The sequence below is a fragment of the Hydractinia symbiolongicarpus genome, chromosome 3 (genome assembly GCF_029227915.1).
Source record: "Hydractinia symbiolongicarpus strain clone_291-10 chromosome 3, HSymV2.1, whole genome shotgun sequence".
In the NCBI taxonomy this organism is placed as follows: Eukaryota; Metazoa; Cnidaria; class Hydrozoa; order Anthoathecata; family Hydractiniidae; genus Hydractinia; species Hydractinia symbiolongicarpus.
In genome coordinates this window covers 11,345,173-11,365,453 of record NC_079877.1, presented here as the reverse complement: position 1 = coordinate 11,365,453, position 20,281 = coordinate 11,345,173, and the positions used below count along the sequence as shown (strand labels likewise).

Below are 20,281 nucleotides of genomic sequence, written 5' to 3'. Positions count from 1 at the left end.
AAATGTGATGAATGATGCCTATTGAGTATTGTGATGTACGCTTAAAACTTTAACTTAAACTTCGTAAGGTGTGACATTATATGATAACTAGTCGTTAGCCCGTGGAAAAATCCACGGGTTCGCCCGTCCTTTTTATACCGCATTGAGGGCGTCTCACTACCTGCGCAGCTAAGCTACCATTTTGCGTTACAGACAGACGGACGGACGGACAGACGTATACGGGTATTATAATATAGATTATATAATGTTTGTTTTCAACATGATATGAGGCCTATAAAGAAAACACTAGTTTTGGAAGGAAGACTTTGAGAAGACTATATGAAACTAAGAAAGAATAAAATCTCTAGCTTAATATCGCAATAATTTCTCGAAATGGTGCTAATAGATGCAGCTCGGATAAGAAGCGACGGGTTTAATTGGCGGTTATAATGCCAAAAGTTTTAATTCTGACAGAAAAATGGTTGATGTTTTACCAACATGGTGGAAATGAACGCATAGTTATATAGTTGTATATCTGTTCTTAAAAGATTTTTTTTTGTTCAAAGTAACATAACAAGTACAAAGTTTGTTCAAGATTGATTCAACATTTTTAAACCTTGAGACAGAAATCAGATTTTAACAAAAATTATACCAAATATTGAAAACAGTGATTGGCTTAGTTCTTTCTTTTAGTATTTTGTTAACTGCTATTTTTAAAAAAATACGTGCACACGTATTTTCTTCCTGCTTAATCTGGTCCCAGTATTTTCATCTGATAAAGCCTTTACTTTTAGTTTTGAAGTGCTTCTTTAAAAAGCCTTCTTTTTCATGTTGTAACATGCTTTGCACTGATTACGTTAAATTTATCAATTTTTCATTAACTTTTAAACCGACAGCAGTATTTAATATATTTTAATAATTCATGTCACGTAAAATTTTAAACACACAGAGAAAGAAATGTGTATTTGTTACTAGGATATGACAACATTGGAACTCAAGGTGTAGTGAAGAAGTGTATTCTTCTTAAATTCTTAAACTTTCAATGTACCTTATTCGTAGTATATGATCATTCATATTTTATAAAATCTATGTACATACAGAATGATTTGTGTATTTGTCACTAAGAAATGAAGAAATGTTTCAACTCCGGAAAACCAATGTAGTAACCTAAACACATTTAATTCGTGTGAAGTCATCGTTATCTTCAGTTTCTTTGAAAGCAATTGGTTGAAGTGACGCAAAACGGTAACAACATGCTTCTCTATTCAGTATCATCAATTCTTTTTGCGTTGAATGAAATTCATACGCATGCAAATGTTAAGGTAGTCGAGCTTCCAAACAATGTAACATTGACAGCAACATACGCAAGTTTTAAAAAACATGAAAATGTCACAATTTATGGAGTTGAAATTAAAATTTTAAAAGTACAAACCAAAGCTCAGTGTGCATCTCAATGCATAAGTACAGAAGAATGTAACACCTTTGCTATACGTAAGAATACACCACCACCATTTTATTGTGGATTGTTCAAAGGAAATCTTGATACCAATCATTACCACACCATGGATCATGTTGATTTCGATTTTTATGAAACACAGGTAATTTTTATGGTTTATTTAGAACTATGGGAGAAAAATCCTAACACTCTTTGACAATTCAGTCAATTGGATGCTGTTCACAGTCATTCCATTTCTTTGTTTTTGAATTAATAACCTTGTTAATATAATATTCAAAACTTATGCGATCTATGGCACCAAAAGAGCTTCACTAGAGAGCTAACTCAAGGAAGTTGAAAATTGAGATTCTTGCTTATTCATTTTAGAACATGTGTACAATGAATCCAATGATATGTGAACATGGAAGTGTGTGTATTCCAAACTTCAACAACAACACCTACTATTGCAAATGGTGTTTTTCACCTTACTATGGTAAAAATTGCAATTTGACAGGTGAAGGCTTTTTTCCCTCCAGTATGTTTTCTAACAGTCACTTACAAAAAGCTGAAAATAGCATTTTTTTTCAAATTCATTGACGTCTAAAGATAATTGTTGTATACTTTACATTTCCCTCGCTAAAGCTATAAATTTGATTTTAAAAGTCTTGCATAATGTCAATAGGTGCTTGTTGTAATCTGTTATATATTCTTATTGTAGATGGTTTGGTCAATAACACTACCATACCAGAAGGTACTTGTCATATTTTACATGTAAAAGTACATTCATGAGCAGTGCCTCTACAAAGATTCAACCTTTTCGGTAGTTTAAGCAATGGCACGAAGCACGTAACAAACATTAGAAAATCTTTTAGTAATTGATTTGTGACTTTAATTTTACTGCACATATTTCGAACTTCTTATGGATAGCCGGATATCCATCTATGCAAAATTATTAGGATCTCAGATATTTTTAACGATTTAATAAGAATGGTAACAGTTTCTTTTTTAACCTCTGCGTTTCTACTACAGACTATATGCCGATCAAAAGTTTTTCTTAGCTAGAATATAGTTACATTAAACAAAATAATAATATATTTGGCAACACTTGCTAACAATTGTGTTATTGGTTCAAACAAATTTCAACTTACACCTTTAAGATTCCTATCCCAGCTCCTTTTTGGCCATCATGTTTAATATGAGACAAAAATGCTTACATTGGCACATTCCAAGTCATAACAGCTGCGTTGTATAAAAGCAGCATAATTCGCCGAAGAAGAAATAAAATTTACCTTCATCTCGCAATGAACTAACCCTTACTTCTTTGAAATGGCTTACGGGGGTTTTTTATATGAAAAGTTATTTTTATTAGAATACGAGGTTCAGTGGTAAAATTTTTGAAAAGCTTTTAAGTTACTAAGAGACTGAAATTCCTTTTTAAATTTTTTCAAAAATAGACACTCCTGGTTTTTTAATTATTTCGGAAATCATACGCTACAAACGTCGAACATAAAAGTTATTCCTGTGAAGAAAGCTTCAAATAAAAAAAATGAATTTTGGCAAAATTTTCGTCTTTAGTAAGTAAGTAAGTATGTAAGTTATTTGGACTTTATTTGGACTTCAAGTTGCCTTGTCCCTTTAAAAAGTATAGGATCAAAATATAGTGTCTAATAACTGTGTTATGTGTTGTTGTTACAAAGAATAAATAAACAAAAACCGTAAAGTTTTGTGAAATAACTAATCTTTGAGAAAAAAATATTTTTAACGGTTCATTTGTAACACGTTAAGGGTATGATAAACTCAGGTTCTTAAAATATTAATTTAATTACTTTTGCCGAACTTTTTTTGCCGATTTCTGGTCCTGTGATTTTACGTAGATAATATCTCCTTTGATCGTCATTTTAGAATAGGCGATAGCCATCAAAGCTTGCAGTCGTCTGGTACAGTAATATTTGTGTTCTTTAATACCTAACCACAGGCAATTTAAAACACTTTTACGCCGGTTTTGATATATTCTAAACATAAGGCTCGACTTTTTTGATCGGGAGGTACACTTTCACGTGGTATTCCTGATTATTTTTTAAGCATTGACGTCTGAGGGTCGAGGTAACACAGGGGTATGTGCATTTCCTCCTACATACGCACATTCTCATGAACTTTTTTGCAAAGGGATTAGTAGGTCAATTTCATTTAATATTTTTAATAATTAACGCAAGCAGAGTTCTAAAATCAAACATTTCTTTCCTGGCCAAACACTCTTCACCGCCCCTGCGAATTGTTCCTATGTTAACAGTCGCATTTCATACTGCAATCTCCACACGTTATGGAGAGGCGCATTTAGCGACAATTATCTCACTTGCTCGGTCACCAACTTATTTTGTTAACTATTTATGAGTTCATCGTAGATATCCTTACTGGGAAGAATGCATCTTGTAAGAGTTTACGAAAATATTTTGGCCAACTTCAGCATCATGTAGCTTATGATACTTATCCTTGGCGTGATTGGAGAATTGTTCGTGTTGTATGTTCAGGAGGTTAGAATGTTGTTTGTTTTAAAAAGAACCTTAAGAGAAACGTTCCCTGGGTGTAAAGAAAAGTTTTGCTGTACATGTTGCAATACACCTCCTTTAGTACACCAGTGTTGTGATAATTTTGGCTCTGTGGTATTTCACTTTAAGGATTATGGCTAGCCAGAAGTGAAGTTAGCTTTTGTAAGGCATTATTTCATCTGTTATATACATTAGTATATAACAGATTAAATAATGAAATAATGGATTATCAATTTTGCTGCCCAAAATTGTTCTGGCAAGTCAAAAAAATGAAAACAAACAATATGGCAGTTTTGATGCTATACAAGGGTACACATAAAAATTAAAAAAATAGAAGACTTATGTCAATTACTACATACACATTTATCTTGAATAACTAGCCAACTAGCCCACTAGCCAACCAACTGGCCCAACTAGCTAACTAGCTAACTAGCTAACTAGCTAACTAGCTAACTAGCTAACTAGCTAACTAGCTAACTAGCTAACTAGCTAACTAGCTAACTAGCTAACTAGCTAACTAGCTAACTAGCTAACTAGCTAACTAGCTAACTAGCTAACTAGCTAACTAGCTAACTAGCTAACTAGCTAACTAGCTAACTAGCTAACTAGCTAACTAGCTAACTAGCTAACTAGCTAACTAGCTAACTAGCTAACTAGCTAACTAGCTAACTAGCTAACTAGCTAACTAGCTAACTAGCTAACTAGCTAACTAGCTAACTAGCTAACTAGCTAACTAGCTAACTAGCTAACTAGCTAACTAGCTAACTAGCTAACTAGCTAACTAGCTAACTAGCTAACTAGCTAACTAGCTAACTAGCTAACTAGCTAACTAGCTAACTAGCTAACTAGCTAACTAGCTAACTAGCTAACTAGCTAACTAGCTAACTAGCTAACTAGCTAACTAGCTAACTAACTAACCAACTAGCTAACTAGAAAACTAACTAATTAGCTAACTAACCAACTAACTACCTCACCACCTAACTAACTGCCGTAGCAAACCAGCTAACTAGCTAACTAGCTTCCTCAGCACTTTCAGGTGGTTTTAGATTTGACTTATGAAGCCAGGCAAACACTACAGTGTTCAACATAACTGTTTAAAAGTATAGATAAACATTTCTAGCAAGTATAAAACTTGTGCAAAATACGTCTAGCTTCTTATCAAAGCAAAGACGATAATCGTAAGAATTCTTAAAAAATCAAATTTAACTTTTCGTGGAAGGAGAAAATCCAGCAGATCCGGCAAAACTACTATTACTAGCAAATTTTTATCTATGGTGGGTAATGCTTTATCGCTTGTCTTTTTTTGGAAACAATTGAAAATCCTTGTCGTTAATCCTTAGAGTTTTATGGCCCGCCGTTGTTATCCTGCAGGCCATATTTGGCTCAAAAACAGAAAGTCGGGTTATATAATGCAATTAGTACTTGGCAGTGTAATGTATATTGATTACGTGAGCAGGCTATATCTTCCTGTAGCGACCGCTAAAATCTAAACAAAGAAAGTAAATAAACTTTCATGAATTTGAATGCTGTAAAATATCCAAATAAAATGTGTTAAAATAATTGATTTAAGCTTTTGTTTTGGGAGTACGATGAAATAGATCAATTCAAACTGGCCAACAGGCTCTAAAAACGAAGAATGCTAAGTAATACCTTCAAGGATTTTTGTTAAAGCAACACAGTGGCCATAAAAAATATACCTTTAAAAGCGACAAAGCAGCTTACAAAGCTCACCGTTTTCGAACGTATAAAATAAATTCACCTAACATTACTCCTGAATTATCATCAACTATTTCTTTAAAAAAATAAGTTCAATGTGACGTATCTAGCTAGCTACATCTTTTTCGTTTATTTCTGGTTAAATTAAACAATTCTTCGTTTAACTTTACAACAAACACAACCACTTCATCAACGGCAAATTTAAACACTTTCAAAACAGAACTACAAGAATTTTTCCACTGTGTTAGAAAAGAATTCTTTTCCTTCAGTTGGTCTAAAGTTACTATTGTCAGAAGACATGGTTTCTACATAGACATGTATTTTATTTTTCATCCAAATATCAATCTTTTTTTGAAAGAGTTAGACTTAATTTCCATGTTTTTACTAGGCTACCAGGTACTAAATGACTTATAAACCGTTTAGCCGGGCGCTGCGTGGGAAAACAGTAACCTCCAGTTGTTTGCATGGACCTGACTGCGTTCGGTCCATGACGTCCCAACCTTAGTCGCTACTTTCCCGTAGCGCCCGACAAAACGGTTTATAAGTCATTAATAAAAGTCATGGCGGTTACTCGAATGTTAATTTACGCTAGCCTAAATGCCCTATGTAGGTTATAATGTGTTCTTTTTTAGGTGGACGTACACGTATAGCAAAAATAAATAACGGCGAACCAAATCTCGTTTCAACTCTTACAAAGCTATCAAGTATTCAAGGAAAACAAATCAGAATAAGTACAACGGTGTTAAACGTTCTTTACAAACTCACTCGGTTTAAACGGTTTGTATTTGCTTGTACAGAAGGCGATCAGTATAAAAATATCTTAACAATGGATACTCCCACTAAAAATGTGGTAAACATGTTAAAATATTTCATTGGTGAATCAAATGTTATACCTAATTCTTGTAAAACAATCGTAACAGGTGTTTTAGATTGTGAAGAAATGAAAGGAAAGAAATGGTCAACAGAAGGTATCGACTTTGAATCCAGGATATACAACCAGGTTGTTCGATATGCATCAGATGCAACAAAAGGATATAGTGTGGAAGATCATAAATACGGATGTTTTAATCACATTGGTGAATATAAAAGTACCGACACTTATTCAATATGGGTTATTTAAACGAAGCACATTGCTTAGAACAGCGATATGAAATGAAACACAAAGATCATTAAAAATAAGTTAATTACGACATAAAAAGTCAAGAAACGAAATTTCGTATTGGAAGAACTTTCAATTTAACATTAATTTATCTTAAGTTTAACCTTTAATTTATGCAAAAATTAAAAATTTATGCAAAAATTGATAACTTATGCAAAAATGACTAATGGATGATCTTACAACAAATCAAACTAGATCAAAAGTGGGAAATCACCGAACATTTATGCAAAGATTGTTATGTTTTAACATATATGTACCAACGAAATAGTACGCAATATAGCTACCATACATAAATCTCATTCAATTTGAATTGATGAAAATAGTCAGTGGACCGTGGTAAAATCTACGGGTTCGCCCTTTAATACCTCATTGCGTACGTCTCGTATTATTATATAGATATACATTTGCATACACTTTTAGTTCGAATTACGAAACACTTTGCTGCACGCATTCTTTTGCAATAGTGCTCTGATAAGAATGTGTGAACCTAATTTCAAAAAGGTCCTGAATTTAGCTAGAAAATAAAATTGTTTATGCCTACAATCTATGGCTTCCCCTTCGCCCCTCTATCATAGATCCACATGGTCCTTCAGAATATGAATTTTGAATAAAAGCAGACTCTTCTCTTTCATGTCAATTGATGCTTCTTCGCTCTGTGACATTGAATATACAACCTTATCCAGAAAATTAACAAGGTACAAAATGAACGGTTACGAAATGAAAACATAAGAACTTAATGCGAAGGCTTATAACAACTTAGCACGACTTAGCTCAACTTACTTGCAAAAAGCAGTAAAATAACGCGAATCAGGAAATATGGTCCTTTTATTCTGAGAATAGGTTTATTCACTAGCAGTTTCTCTTCTGTCCTTCAAAAGGTTTAGCTAAAGTATCAATTGCCCTAGGTCCTGCCTTAATGAAGGTTGGTTAGTGTACCGTATCAGGATATTTCTTTGCTTTAATCTCACAACATGCATGTGTGTGAAAAACCTATATTTTTATTACAGGTTTTAAGTTAATTTTTAATGTTCTTTAACGTCATGGATATCTACGTTATACTTTAAAGGGGACTCGAGGTATTGAACTTATATTAAAAAGCCATTGGTTCATCAGCAAAAAATGAAGAGACCTGGGACGAGCAAATGAGTGTCATTATGGCAATATATTTAATGGTAATCAATTCACCTTTATGATATCTATGCATCGATTGAATTTAAATGCAATTTCCTTAACAGGTCTACAATTACTGATGACAGCATAATTAAATCTGAAATTCTTATTAAGAACGATAAGACGTTTTTAACTAACTTTTTAGCTCTATAAGTCCAACATCCTACCTTATACCTCCGATTCCCTTTAATAAGAGGTAATTCATTAAGGTAATTTTTCGAAAGTCGTGATAACTTTATGCCTCGTTTATTTTTTTGGAATAAGGTATATGGAATATTCATGGCTGCGTTTATTTAATTAAGCACGTACAGTTTTTTTGAGTTTTTGAGATACGAATCAATATGTAAATATATAAGAACACTTTGTAACAATATACTTGACCATTATATACCAGCTTATGCGTGTATAAACACTGTAGATGTTATTAGAAAAGCTTGTTGCTTTGTATGTTGTCTTTATTTTTAAAATATGAAATATTAAAACCCTATCAAGCAGGTATAAGAAAAGTAAGTCAGTGCACTAGCCTTCGAACGCACTTCACCTTAACCCTGTTCACCAGTTTGCTGCAATATTAACGCTGCCCTTCATCTGGCGGTTAATTCGCGTTAAGCAGGTGCGCTAATTCGAGTTATTTTTAAACACATAATTGAAACTTCAATGACTAATTTAGATACTTAGGCTAATTGACTAATTAAGACACTTAGGCTAAACATTTTTGATGTTGTGGCAAGAGTGAGCGCGAACACACTAAAAGGAATCAAATCAGTGTTAATTTTACTTGTAATGGAAACGTCCTTGCGCTAAATATTAAATACTAGTCGTTAGCCCGTCCTTTTTATACCGTTTGCGTGGGTCTCGCTACCTGCGCAGCTAACGGACGGACGGACGGACGGACGGACGGACGGACGGCGGACGGACGGACGGACGGACGGACGGACGGACGGACGGACGGACGGACGGACGGACGGACGGACGGACGGACGGACGGACGGACGGACGGACGGACGGACGGACGGACGGACGGACGGACGGACGGACGGACGGACGGACGGACGGACGGACGGACGGACGGACGGACGGACGTATACGGGTATTATAATATAGATGATTGTCTCTGAGGGCAAAAATTAGTGCGAAAAAATTAACGCGATTTCAGGCCAAATGGCGATTTCATGCTAAGCTTAAGAGTTTGAAAGAAAAACAAGAACAGTAATACATTGATGTGATCATGCCACAAAGCCGCCGAAAGTGGTACCATCTACATCAAATTAAGGGACACTATGCCCTGCTTTAGTGGACAACAAAGGTTAACATATTTATATATACGGTTAACTTTGTATATCTAAAGTTAAATTTTTTTCGGAGATTTACCTTTTCTGGTTTCTTATGAAAGAAGACATCTGTTTGCTACCAAAGCAAATGTTTGTGAATATTGGTGCAGACGATTGGAAGATTTCTTAAATTTTTAATTGTATTTTGTCGGAGAGTTGTGGATGTAGAAATTCCCAATTCTGTGGGAATTGTCAGCCCAATTAACATTATAATCCAAGAAAGGCTGAATGTGTCACAGTCAGATACAACATATCTCAATGCAGCAACAATAACAGATCAATAACCGTTTTGGAACTGTTTCCGGTGGCTGCTAGAAAGCATTGTTTAGCTACCATCCCGTGACGGACGGACGGACGGACGGACGGACGGACGGACGGACGGACGGACGGACGGACGGACGGACGGACGGACGGACGGACGGACGGACGGACGGACGGACGGACGGACGGACGGACGGACGGACGGACGGACGGACGGACGGACGGACGGACGGACGGACGTATACGGGTATTATAATATAGATGATTGTCTCTGAGGGCAAAAATTAGTGCGAAAAAATTAACGCGATTTCAGGCCAAATGGCGATTTCATGCTAAGCTTAAGAGTTTGAAAGAAAAACAAGAACAGTAATACATTGATGTGATCATGCCACAAAGCCGCCGAAGGTGGTACCATCTACATCAAATTAAGGGACACTATGCCCTGCTTTAGTGGACAACAAAGGTTAACATATTTATATATACGGTTAACTTTGTATATCTAAAGTTAAATTTTTTTCGGAGATTTACCTTTTCTGGTTTCTTATGAAAGAAGACATCTGTTTGCTACCAAAGCAAATGTTTGTGAATATTGGTGCAGACGATTGGAAGATTTCTTAAATTTTTAATTGTATTTTGTCGGAGAGTTGTGGATGTAGAAATTCCCAATTCTGTGGGAATTGTCAGCCCAATTAACATTATAATCCAAGAAAGGCTGAATGTGTCACAGTCAGATACAACATATCTCAATGCAGCAACAATAACAGATCAATAACCGTTTTGGAACTGTTTCCGGTGGCTGCTAGAAAGCATTGTTTAGCTACCATCCCGTGTAACAGCTGATTTTGAAGCAGAGAACGTTGAAGTAGCCTGCTTCATGCTCAACGAAAGGGGCATTAACCAATGTAGCATGATTTTCGGTCTATCATTTCACAATCAGCGAATTGAGCGTTTGTGGGGTGAAGTCAAAAGAAACATTGTTCAACGCTACCAAAATATTTTCTACTTTCTAGAGGATGAAAGTTACTAGATTCATTGGATGAGAGTAATTTGTTTGCGCTTCATTATGCGTAAGTGCAACAAATCAGCTTATTATTTGTGGCACTTAGGAATGGCAAACTTGCAACAGACAGACTCAGAATCCTTAGAGGAAGCTCTATTTGCAACATGGAATAAATATGGTATTGACGATGACGCTCCATTGCCGAAATTTGATTCTGACAACGATGCAAAAATTCTTTCAACAGAGGTCTTACTATATGCGAAAATCACTCCAATGTATTCCAAAACACAGTTGATCCACTTTTAGGTATTATGAACTAGGGGATACATGTTTACACTAACAGCATAAACTTGATAAGACAATATCAAGAAGTTGCTTGTTGTAATATTTAGAACAAAATTATAAATTATACATATAAATGTATACATGATTTTAGGTAATCTGTAGTGTAAATACTGCTTTCACTTGATGGAAACTTTTCAAAGATGAAGAACGGAATAAATACTTGTCTTTGATTCTGAAGTTACTTAAAAAATTACTTAGATCGCTAGAGGGCTGTATTTAGAAGGAATTCGACTCTCTGCAACAAACGCTATAGAATGTCTAGTATTGGTCAGCAAATCTGTATACAAAATTAGTTACGTAGATAGTCTGTAAAGTGTGATTTTGTGTAAAGAAACTATGACACGAATGGCTTCATTAGGCTATACAAAATGGTTCGTGTTTGGTCCTGTTTAGCAGCTAAGTTTATCCCCATTTTTTAACATTAGACACTTTTCATCACAATCTTCCCCTCAGGAGTTGCGGCGCACGTACTGTGAGGTAGTTTTTAGCCCGATTTTTGACCGTATATGTGCGTGTTTTGTTCAATAAATGTGGACGAAATTTTGTTTGATACGCTAAAAATTTCCAGAAAGAAGGAGACTCTTCTTCTTTTTAACTAGGGATCTATGGGATCAGTATACTATGACAAGGATCTTCAACATGTATTTCTATGTTTTGCTTCGGCGACTCGATTTTTAATTTTCAATTTTTATTACCCCCTCCTCCTGTGCTCATTTGACCCCGCTCCTCCTCTGCCACGCCTACATACTCCCCTCCACTCCCAACTTGCCTTAGACTTCTGACATTCTGTTATGTAAAACAGCAGAACCATTAAGGGATACTTTAGAGAATTACTTTTTGTAAAAACTAATTTTCGAAGCAAGTTCTACTCTTGTTTAAGATTCCTCCTTAATCTGAATGCAAGCATGAGTATATATATGTACTGAAAGGGATATAAGCTAAAGGCTATATTCCACTTTAAGAAAATTTTTCGTGAAATGGAATGGAAAGAAACAGACGAATTTCTAAGCATGCATACTTAAATATTTACTTCACTTGAACAGAAAATTTTCTTCTCTATTCTGTTTTAAGCGAGGTAAAATCGAGTTCAACTTTTTCTTTGCGTTGCGTACGGAAAAGACAAGTAGAGTATTATTTAGCCAATCAAGTTATTTCATTTTGTGAGAATTGCGCAAAGTGTGGTTACTTTCTGTATAAAATTTTCTGTTCTGTTTCTACCCATTTCGTCCCATGAATAATAAGTGGAGAATAGTCGTTAAAATGCCCAGTGAAGTGGGCTATAAAAAATTGAAACTTGCTATAACATATTTTTATGTTGATTTCATAAATTTGAGTCAAGAAATATTTTCCACCTTTATTATAGTTCCAAGTTCCTGAATTTAGTCGTTTTCAGGGACACCGATAAACGATTTTTGACAGTAATCAATTTTGACAAAGATACATGTGTACAAAACATTATGAGCAATTCTCATGATTGAAATTGGTGCAACTGAGTTTTCTATTTTTTACATCACAGAAAGCTCTGTCAATAAAAAACTTGCCAAATTTCAGTTCAAATGGACTAATTTTTGACATCAGCATCTTTTAAGCTGCAAAAGGGTGGATTTTACCTGCCTGTGCATGAATACGGTTAAGGTATTATTGAAATTCATAGAGTTCTCAGAGACGCTAAATTCCCCCCTCTCTGATTTCATTATATTCTTTTTCTTAAATAAATTTATCAATTTAACTAAATATTTGATAAATGTGGTCCCCAGAAATGTACATATTTGGAGGATTTATTCTTGTTCATCTGACTGCAAACAAATATGGTGTTGTTACATTTTACTGAGGAAGAAAGTCTCTAATTCTATCGTAATTTGCAAGTGCTAAGAAAGTTTAGCTAGCTAACAGCTAAATCTAAACAAAGCAATAAGCTAAAAATACATAAAGATAGCTGTTATCAGCACGTCTGAAGGACCCTTGTAATGAAGCTTTTGTATTTGGACAGCGAATGGTAGACAATGCTTATGTCAATATGGAAGGCTTGGTTCAACATGTCTAATACATTAGTTAGTCTAATAGTTAGATGTAAACAAAGTAGCAAGCTAAATAAATAAAAATAGCTGTTATCAGCACGTCTGCAGTAGGTTTGTTCATCAGCTACTACGTACTAAACATATTGACAACAACCTTGTTTAAGCTAGTTATCGCTCTAACTACAAAGACTTACTAAAAACAGGGCTCTTGTTTTTATTATTCCAGCAGCCTACTATTCTTTCTTAATGTTCAACGCAGCACCAAGACTTAGTTAGTTATATTTTAATAAATCTAACAAAGTAACACCAAAACGTTGTTCATAAATTTTGCTAGCTTTATAAAGTTTTGTTTACAATAATTATCGATCACGGCTTCATGCACATTTTATTATTAACTTGAAAAGTGGTGACTAAAGAAAAAAAACCATCAAAATTAGGGGGAAATGTGAAAGCCAATCATATTTTAAATTCGATTAACGATATCAGGGTATTTTTCGACGTCATCTTTCATATCAAAAGGCAAAAAACCCTGGGGATGAGGGTGTCAACCTAATTACTTTACCTATAATCAAATTGAGATATTGCATGAAAATGCGAATAGTTTGCTAAAAAGAAAATATCCCTTTTCTTCTAGTCTCCAACACCCCCTCTCTCCAATTACTCCAACTCACCCTCTCCCCTTCATTTTCATTGCCTTATCTTCGCTCATTCTTTTGTTTCTACCTTTCCAAGAAGTTGATGTATCTAAAAACCTACCCATTCTATCGAGAAAATTCTATCTGATTGCTAAATAATATTTTGTAACTATATACTGAGTTTATGCTTGGGTATATGTTTAAAATTTTTAATAATAGGGTACCTGCAGGCGAGCAGATAATGTCTAAAGATTTTTAAAAATCCAAATTAATTTATTCAAGCGTGTGATTACAAAACAAACAAGAAGATAATGAAACGAACAAACTAAGTTTAGTAGGTATGCTTTTTATCTGAGTTAGTTAATGAAGTTTTGCTTTTCATTAAGAGTGGCAAGGTTGAAAAAGTTTTTATTGTCAGATTAATGTAAGTATTATTGTAAGTAATGTTTTCCTATCCAATTACTTTCACTGTATTCTGTATCTTGATACTTTTGACGCTCATCTATCAAGTTACACGTTGTGTAATTAACTCTTTCGGAAATTAATTTTTTGTAAATTTGGCGGATATTTGCTAATTTTGCGAAAATTAGTTTTTGTAAAATTCGCGGGAAGAACTTTACTTCTAGGATTCTGTATTTCTGCATAAAAAGCCTTTAAAAAAAACGTGTAAATTAAGAAAATTAGTTCTTTAATTAATTAATTTTTTCAAATAGTTTCTTGCGAAAATTAATTTCGTTTAGATAGTTCAGGCTTAAATTTGGTTAAAAATATTCTTAGAACCCATCAACCCAAATAAATAGCCGGAAGACGGGGAAAAGTTTTATAAAAAAAAGGAAAAAGTTTTTGTTTCATAAAAAAAAAGTCTAAGATAACGTCTAACCTTTTTTTTAATTTTATGTGCGTCATGTCAGGCGCATTGTTGCAAAAGTACATACCGAGCCTACTGTAATACAACCATTTAAAAATGTTTCATAGCAGTACATTACTGGTTAGAAACCTACTCAAACTAGGCGCATGCCTAATAAAAACACTCTCTGAGGATTTCTTAATGGTAAAATTATTAAATGTTCGTTGCTTCAAGCTTTACTTCAGGTCATTGACAATTTTTTTCCTTTGCAAAGGCAATGTACATTCTGTTGCTAGGGACTTTTCCCCAAACGTGTACATCAAATCACGATATATATAAAGCCTTTTTAACGTTTTTCTTTTTGAAAAAATAACTGTGTCATTAATTCAAGCATGCAAAAGAACATGCTGACGCAATAATTGTGTGTGTTTGGCTGTAAGGTGCTACATAGTTAAGAACTGTCATTTATTTCTCCTGTTTCTTTTAAAGGACAAGATACTCAAAATGAAGCAAACGCAAAAATTATGGCTTTTTCTAGTTGCAATATACTTCGTCAATCGATGTTCTTGTCAAAGTGGTTTCGGAGGTATGTCCAATATCAACTACGTTTTTTAATTCCTGTCAAAATCATAACCTCATTTTGTATTTTTTAAATCGTTTCATTTCCTTTTCTTGTGGCCTTTTTGTCCCACAAATGCCATCGCAGGTTTTCTTGCTCAAACTCTCATGTTGAGGGACGGCGCCGTATTACGTCAACCACACTGTAAAGGAATTTTGAAATGAATTACCGTATTGTGTAAGATAAAATTATTTTTCGCCTGTTTTTTGAGATAATAGCCTGTTTTTCAGCTTAACGCTAGACCTGTACTAATCAGAATATTTTTAGCAATTTTGATTGGTGGGAGAACCTTTCCACCAATCAAAAGTACTAATTTTTTTATATACTAGGTATTCGCATGGAATACCTAGTATAGGCAACACCTGAGCGTTCCTTCAGCTTGATAAAGGTCGTCGCGTTTTGGGTAAAATAATTTGCTTGCTAAAGATCAGCGAGTTCTGCTTGTAATATTTCGCTTGCTGTAAGGTTGGCGCGTTTCATGTGGAATATCTCGCCTGTTGAAGATTAATGTGGGCAGCTAGCAAATTGATAAGAAAAAGATAAATAGAGATTTTAGATTCTATTTTTTTCTGTATCAACTTATTATATACTTTGTTATTCCATCTTAGAAACCCCACCACAAGGTGAAATAAGTACAGGTAAAGCAGAAGTTTCGTTGATCAAACTATTATCTTGTAATTTCACATGATTTATACTTATTGCGATTAATTCCTTAGAAAGGCCTCCTCGGTTCCTATTGGAACTAATAAAAGTAAGATGTTGTCTTATGTGTCTTTGAACTATTTGAATACGGAAGCCATGCAAATACAACAGTACCTGCTAAACTGGACAACCACCTACGATATCAATTTCATTGTTTTGCTCAAAGCTAAGCAAAAAAGAACAATCCACGTTTTTATTTTATCATATTCGGCATGACACACACAGTTATCAGCATTGTAAGCGAATGCTCAAACACAAAGCTACAACTAAGAGGGTACCTTTAGTATAATAAACAAGCTGGTATCCCTGCGGTTGACAACAAGTTTAAATATCATTTTTTGTCTATAGGATGTGCATTATCTGACATGTATACTCTTGCACGAGAAAATGCGTACAGACGCTGTGTTTATTAGAAATGACTGTTTACTGTAATACTGTCCAAATTTTGTTTTGAAAATAAGTTCTTAATTTTTGCCTTGCTATTTCCTATTATAGGAACTCCCACTCAGGGTGGAGAAAGCACGAATAATGCAGGTAACTAGAAGGAAATTAGTTAAATATGTCATTATTGTAACTGTGAATTTGTTTTGACTTAATTAGATATGTTGCAAATGTATGTCTTTTAAAGAGCCCTCGCTTAACATTCCTGATGCTGTTATTATGTGCTAGTATACTTAGATTGATATTCCGAGGTTAAATAAGTTTCTTGCCAAGTTAAAATCAATCTAAATTTAGCAAGATTTGCCATATACACATCAAAATCCAATTTCAGCTCATCCCTAAGTTACTTTCACGCTCTTGAGGTAGTGGGCCGTATATTAAACAAGACTTGGTTTTTATTCTATGAGCTCTAGATATTTGTACCCAAAATTCCAATCTATGGATAAGTTTTATACTTTAAATTAAAAGAAAAGATTTCTTTGTTTTAAGACGTGGGTGTTAACGGCGAAGATCAACCTACAGGTAACACTCTTGGCAACACCGGACAGAGTAGCGGGAATTGTTCTGTACCAGGTATGTATAATAACTGCAGTGGTGTGTGTGTTGAAGGCTTAAAGGGGCTACAGAATGGGTTGTTGATTTTTTACTTTAGCGACATAAGCGAATGTCCGGCTGAAGGCAGTGTCAAAAATTATGAACACTGAGGACGAAAAATACGTCTAAAACCATCCTAAATATTGCATTGGAACTTGAACTTAAATCACTTAAATAACTTAACAACTAACCTGAAAACTATTTGTGATTGATATCCATATCTATTCGATATAAGCATTTACAATGCTATCAAATCGAGCTTTCTCGTAAAATAAACTTCAAGCATTTTAAACTAGCCAGCCAACTATATTCTTTTAGATTTTGCATAAACATACAAGATTATTGAACGTAAAGCCAGTTGAAGCAACAATGATAACGATAACTATAATAAATATTAATTACCTTCTTCGAGCTAGTGACATAGCGTTTTTTACCAAGTATAACTCTTCGTGTTGTCCTTGTTTCTTGGCCAAAACAAACTTTGATTTACTGATATCTCTATAATAATATCCAGGGGCCATGGACCAGTTTCGTATATTTTACAGACCGTAACTCATTTTAGCGCCAAAAAGAATTCTGAAAGAAAATGATCTTTTTGTTAGAAAATAACAATAAAAAAGTCACAAATTTATGGTTTATTTATTATACACTCAGCATGTGCGAAAGTGGAAAGTAACATCCACATCGAAGATCTCACATGTACTGTTTTGTAGACTTTTAATAGCAAATACATACAGGACAACAATGTATCAATGTCTTTCATTTTCTTTCAGCTCAATGCAGCATATCCTTACCACAGCACACGCAATCCCAAAATTGTATGTTGCTACGTGAAACCGACACTAGAAAAGCCAGAATGTGGTACCAGATAACAGATGAAAATCAAAACTCCAAAGTTAATCTTCCTCTCAAGTTTATCCCGTTCTTAAATCAAGCCAATATTTCTGTAGCCTTCCATTATGCTATCGATGAATTCGAATCACGATATTTCTCTCTTTTTGGCACATGGTTAAGAACCATGGGCCTGTTTCTGGGGAATATGAACAAAGTATTTGCTGAAAAATCATTTTATACGATTAAAGAATATGAAATGGTTTTAACATATTTTGACAATGCCGTGAAAGTAAGTATATTTAATAAATTTTTTGATATCAATAAATTAACTCTTTAATTGACATTGTGAAGTCGGTAAAAAAAAGAAATTAAAATCAGCCAAAAATTTAGTCACTTGGACATTTCTAAATTTTTCAATTTAGTCACCCTTTGTTGGTTAATTTTCAGATTGAAAATGACCACGAAAGTTTGAGTTTTTAGGCTCTTTTGTCTTTTAAGAAAAATTTCAACGAGAGGACAATGAAAACTATATTGCTCTGTCAATTTTAATGATTTTTTTCTTCTTTTTCCATTAAAACATTTTCTTAACTTTGTTCTTTTCTCTCAGCTCTATTTTTCTCTGCTAACATCTCTTAATATGTTATTCAGCATGATACAAGGCTGTTTCATAGATACTAAATTAAAAACTTACTTATAAATTTTTTTGAAAAGTAGGTCAGTAAAGATGGCACTAAAAAGCTTCCGCGAATGAGAGCAATCTCGTTCCAAGGGGCTTTTGCCTTTTTGACATCGAGGTTGGCGGCGAGAAAGCTTGTTTAAACGTCAAGTAAGCTTTAGCGGTTTTGGTATAAGCAACAAACCCTGGGGATGAGAGAATGGGAGTGAGAGAATAGAATGAGAGAACTAAAAGACTGAACTAAGTTTCCGCGCTCTGCAGTATTTCAACAGGATTAGTTTTTGCTCTTCGCTAAATTCACTGCATTGTCACATTTGAATTCATATCTTAGAATTTGCACGCTCCACTGTATTTCAACAGTCCGCATTTTGATCCATCACACACGAGTATTATTTCAAACAACAAATGGGAAGATGATGACACTTTCAGTCAATATGTTTTAACAATGCAATGTCCATGGGCACTTCGTAAGGTGACGAAACAGGGTCAGTGTAATTCTTTTCTTCCAGTCTAACAAAGTATTTACAATGTCAAATAAGCAGACTTTGCTGTTTGGTATTTTTTAGGTGATACTGGACTGACTTTTTCAAAATTGGAGAAACAGTTGAATACGAAATTCGATTTTAATGATGCGCTAACAAAAGCTTTTGGACAGCCAATAACTTTGCGTCAAGTAGGTGGTTTTACTTTCAACGTCACCCATAAAACCAGTGCTGTATCAAGGGTTTTTCTACTCACACAGATCAGGGTCGGAGCCAGAGATTTTTTTAAAAGAAGGCTTAAGTAGAAAGATGGGTGGTAAAAAGCATTGAATGGCTCTAAATTTTTCGAAAAATGACAACAATATCTTTGTTTTTATGACAGAAAAATAAATACTCAACGTAGGCTTTAGCCTACCTCGCCTATAACTGGATCCGACCCTGCAGTTAGTGTGACACAGCGGCTTTAGAAAGTCCCGTCTTTCACCAATTGCCACTGTAAAATTGCTGTAGGCTCATCTAAAGACAAATCCCTATTTGAGAAAATAATTTGTTTTTATTAGGCCCTCAATCAGAAACGACTATATGTTTTGTATAATGAGGAACACAACGGCATGCAAACTTGTGAAGATATTCTTGATAAAAACCCGAACGATACGCGAACACTGATTAATGTTACCTCACCAATCACTTTGTTTATCAAAAATAGAAGACGTGTATTAAAAGTAGCTGCTATCCAGTGGGATTACTTACCATGTAATTTGTCAATTCTTCTTTTAATTGTTTTAAATCAGGTCTTTAGGTGCTAAATATATATCTGATCTTGTATTTTAGCTTCTGATGTATTCACACCAAGTTCACCAAAAGCGCAATGGTTGAGTGCAAGAGGAATGGCTTTGCAGGCGCACCAAGATGTCTGCCAATTTAAAAATCATCTCGGCCACGTACATTTTGTATACACAATATTCTGCCTTGCCTTCCGACGACATTTCAGCACGCTACATCCTTTATATGATGTTCTCAAATTTCATTGCGAAGGAACAACCCCTCACATATCCACTGCTTATCCAGCTCTTTCTTTTCCTCAATCATATGGACATCAATACTTTGCAGTTTCGCACACTGGTGTGGCTAACTTGTCCACGCAAGCATATAGGGAAAGAAAGTATGGCATGTTTGATTTTGATACGCTTATGGCGGTAAGATACTTTACCATTTACTTTGCCATTTAACCCTATTCTTGTTGGGCTAATTGGTTTATTTGACATGCTATTTTTCACAAACGGTTTTTAAACTTTAAATAACAACTTAGTCAAAAATATTGACAATGTCAGCATTTCGCTAATTTGCAGAAATGGGAAAAAATGAGTTTAAGATTATTATTCGTAGGGGTAATTAACAGTAAGGAAAAAAGTATCAAAATACCGGGGGTAACTATAACACATAGTTGAACAGTCGAGGTTTAAAGCACTGTACCTCTTCCCCCTTCTCCCC

At 34.6% G+C, this 20,281-nt stretch overlaps 1 protein-coding gene across 1 annotated transcript; it reads left to right on the top strand.

The window, feature by feature from the left end:
• Positions 1-1,107: 1,107 nt before the first annotated feature.
• Positions 1,108-8,063, top strand: LOC130635712 (uncharacterized). The gene is made up of 5 exons (XM_057445152.1): positions 1,108-1,577; positions 1,802-1,928; positions 2,133-2,165; positions 3,817-3,945; positions 6,309-8,063. Exons 1-5 carry the CDS (start codon positions 1,233-1,235, stop codon positions 6,794-6,796), a joined length of 1,122 nt encoding a protein of 373 aa, XP_057301135.1. The 5' UTR covers positions 1,108-1,232; the 3' UTR covers positions 6,797-8,063.
• The last annotated feature ends 12,218 nt before the right edge of the window (positions 8,064-20,281 follow it).

Excerpts from the sequence above, each read along its gene's own strand:
- LOC130635712 (XM_057445152.1), top strand. The coding sequence starts at position 1,233 with ATGCTTCTCTATTCAGTATCATCAATTCTTTTTGCGTTGAATGAAATT. Across the intron at positions 1,929-2,132 it reads TAAAAATTGCAATTTGACAG|ATGGTTTGGTCAATAACACT; the intron begins GTGAAGGCTTTT and ends TTCTTATTGTAG. Across the intron at positions 3,946-6,308 it reads TCGTGTTGTATGTTCAGGAG|GTGGACGTACACGTATAGCA; the intron begins GTTAGAATGTTG and ends GTTCTTTTTTAG.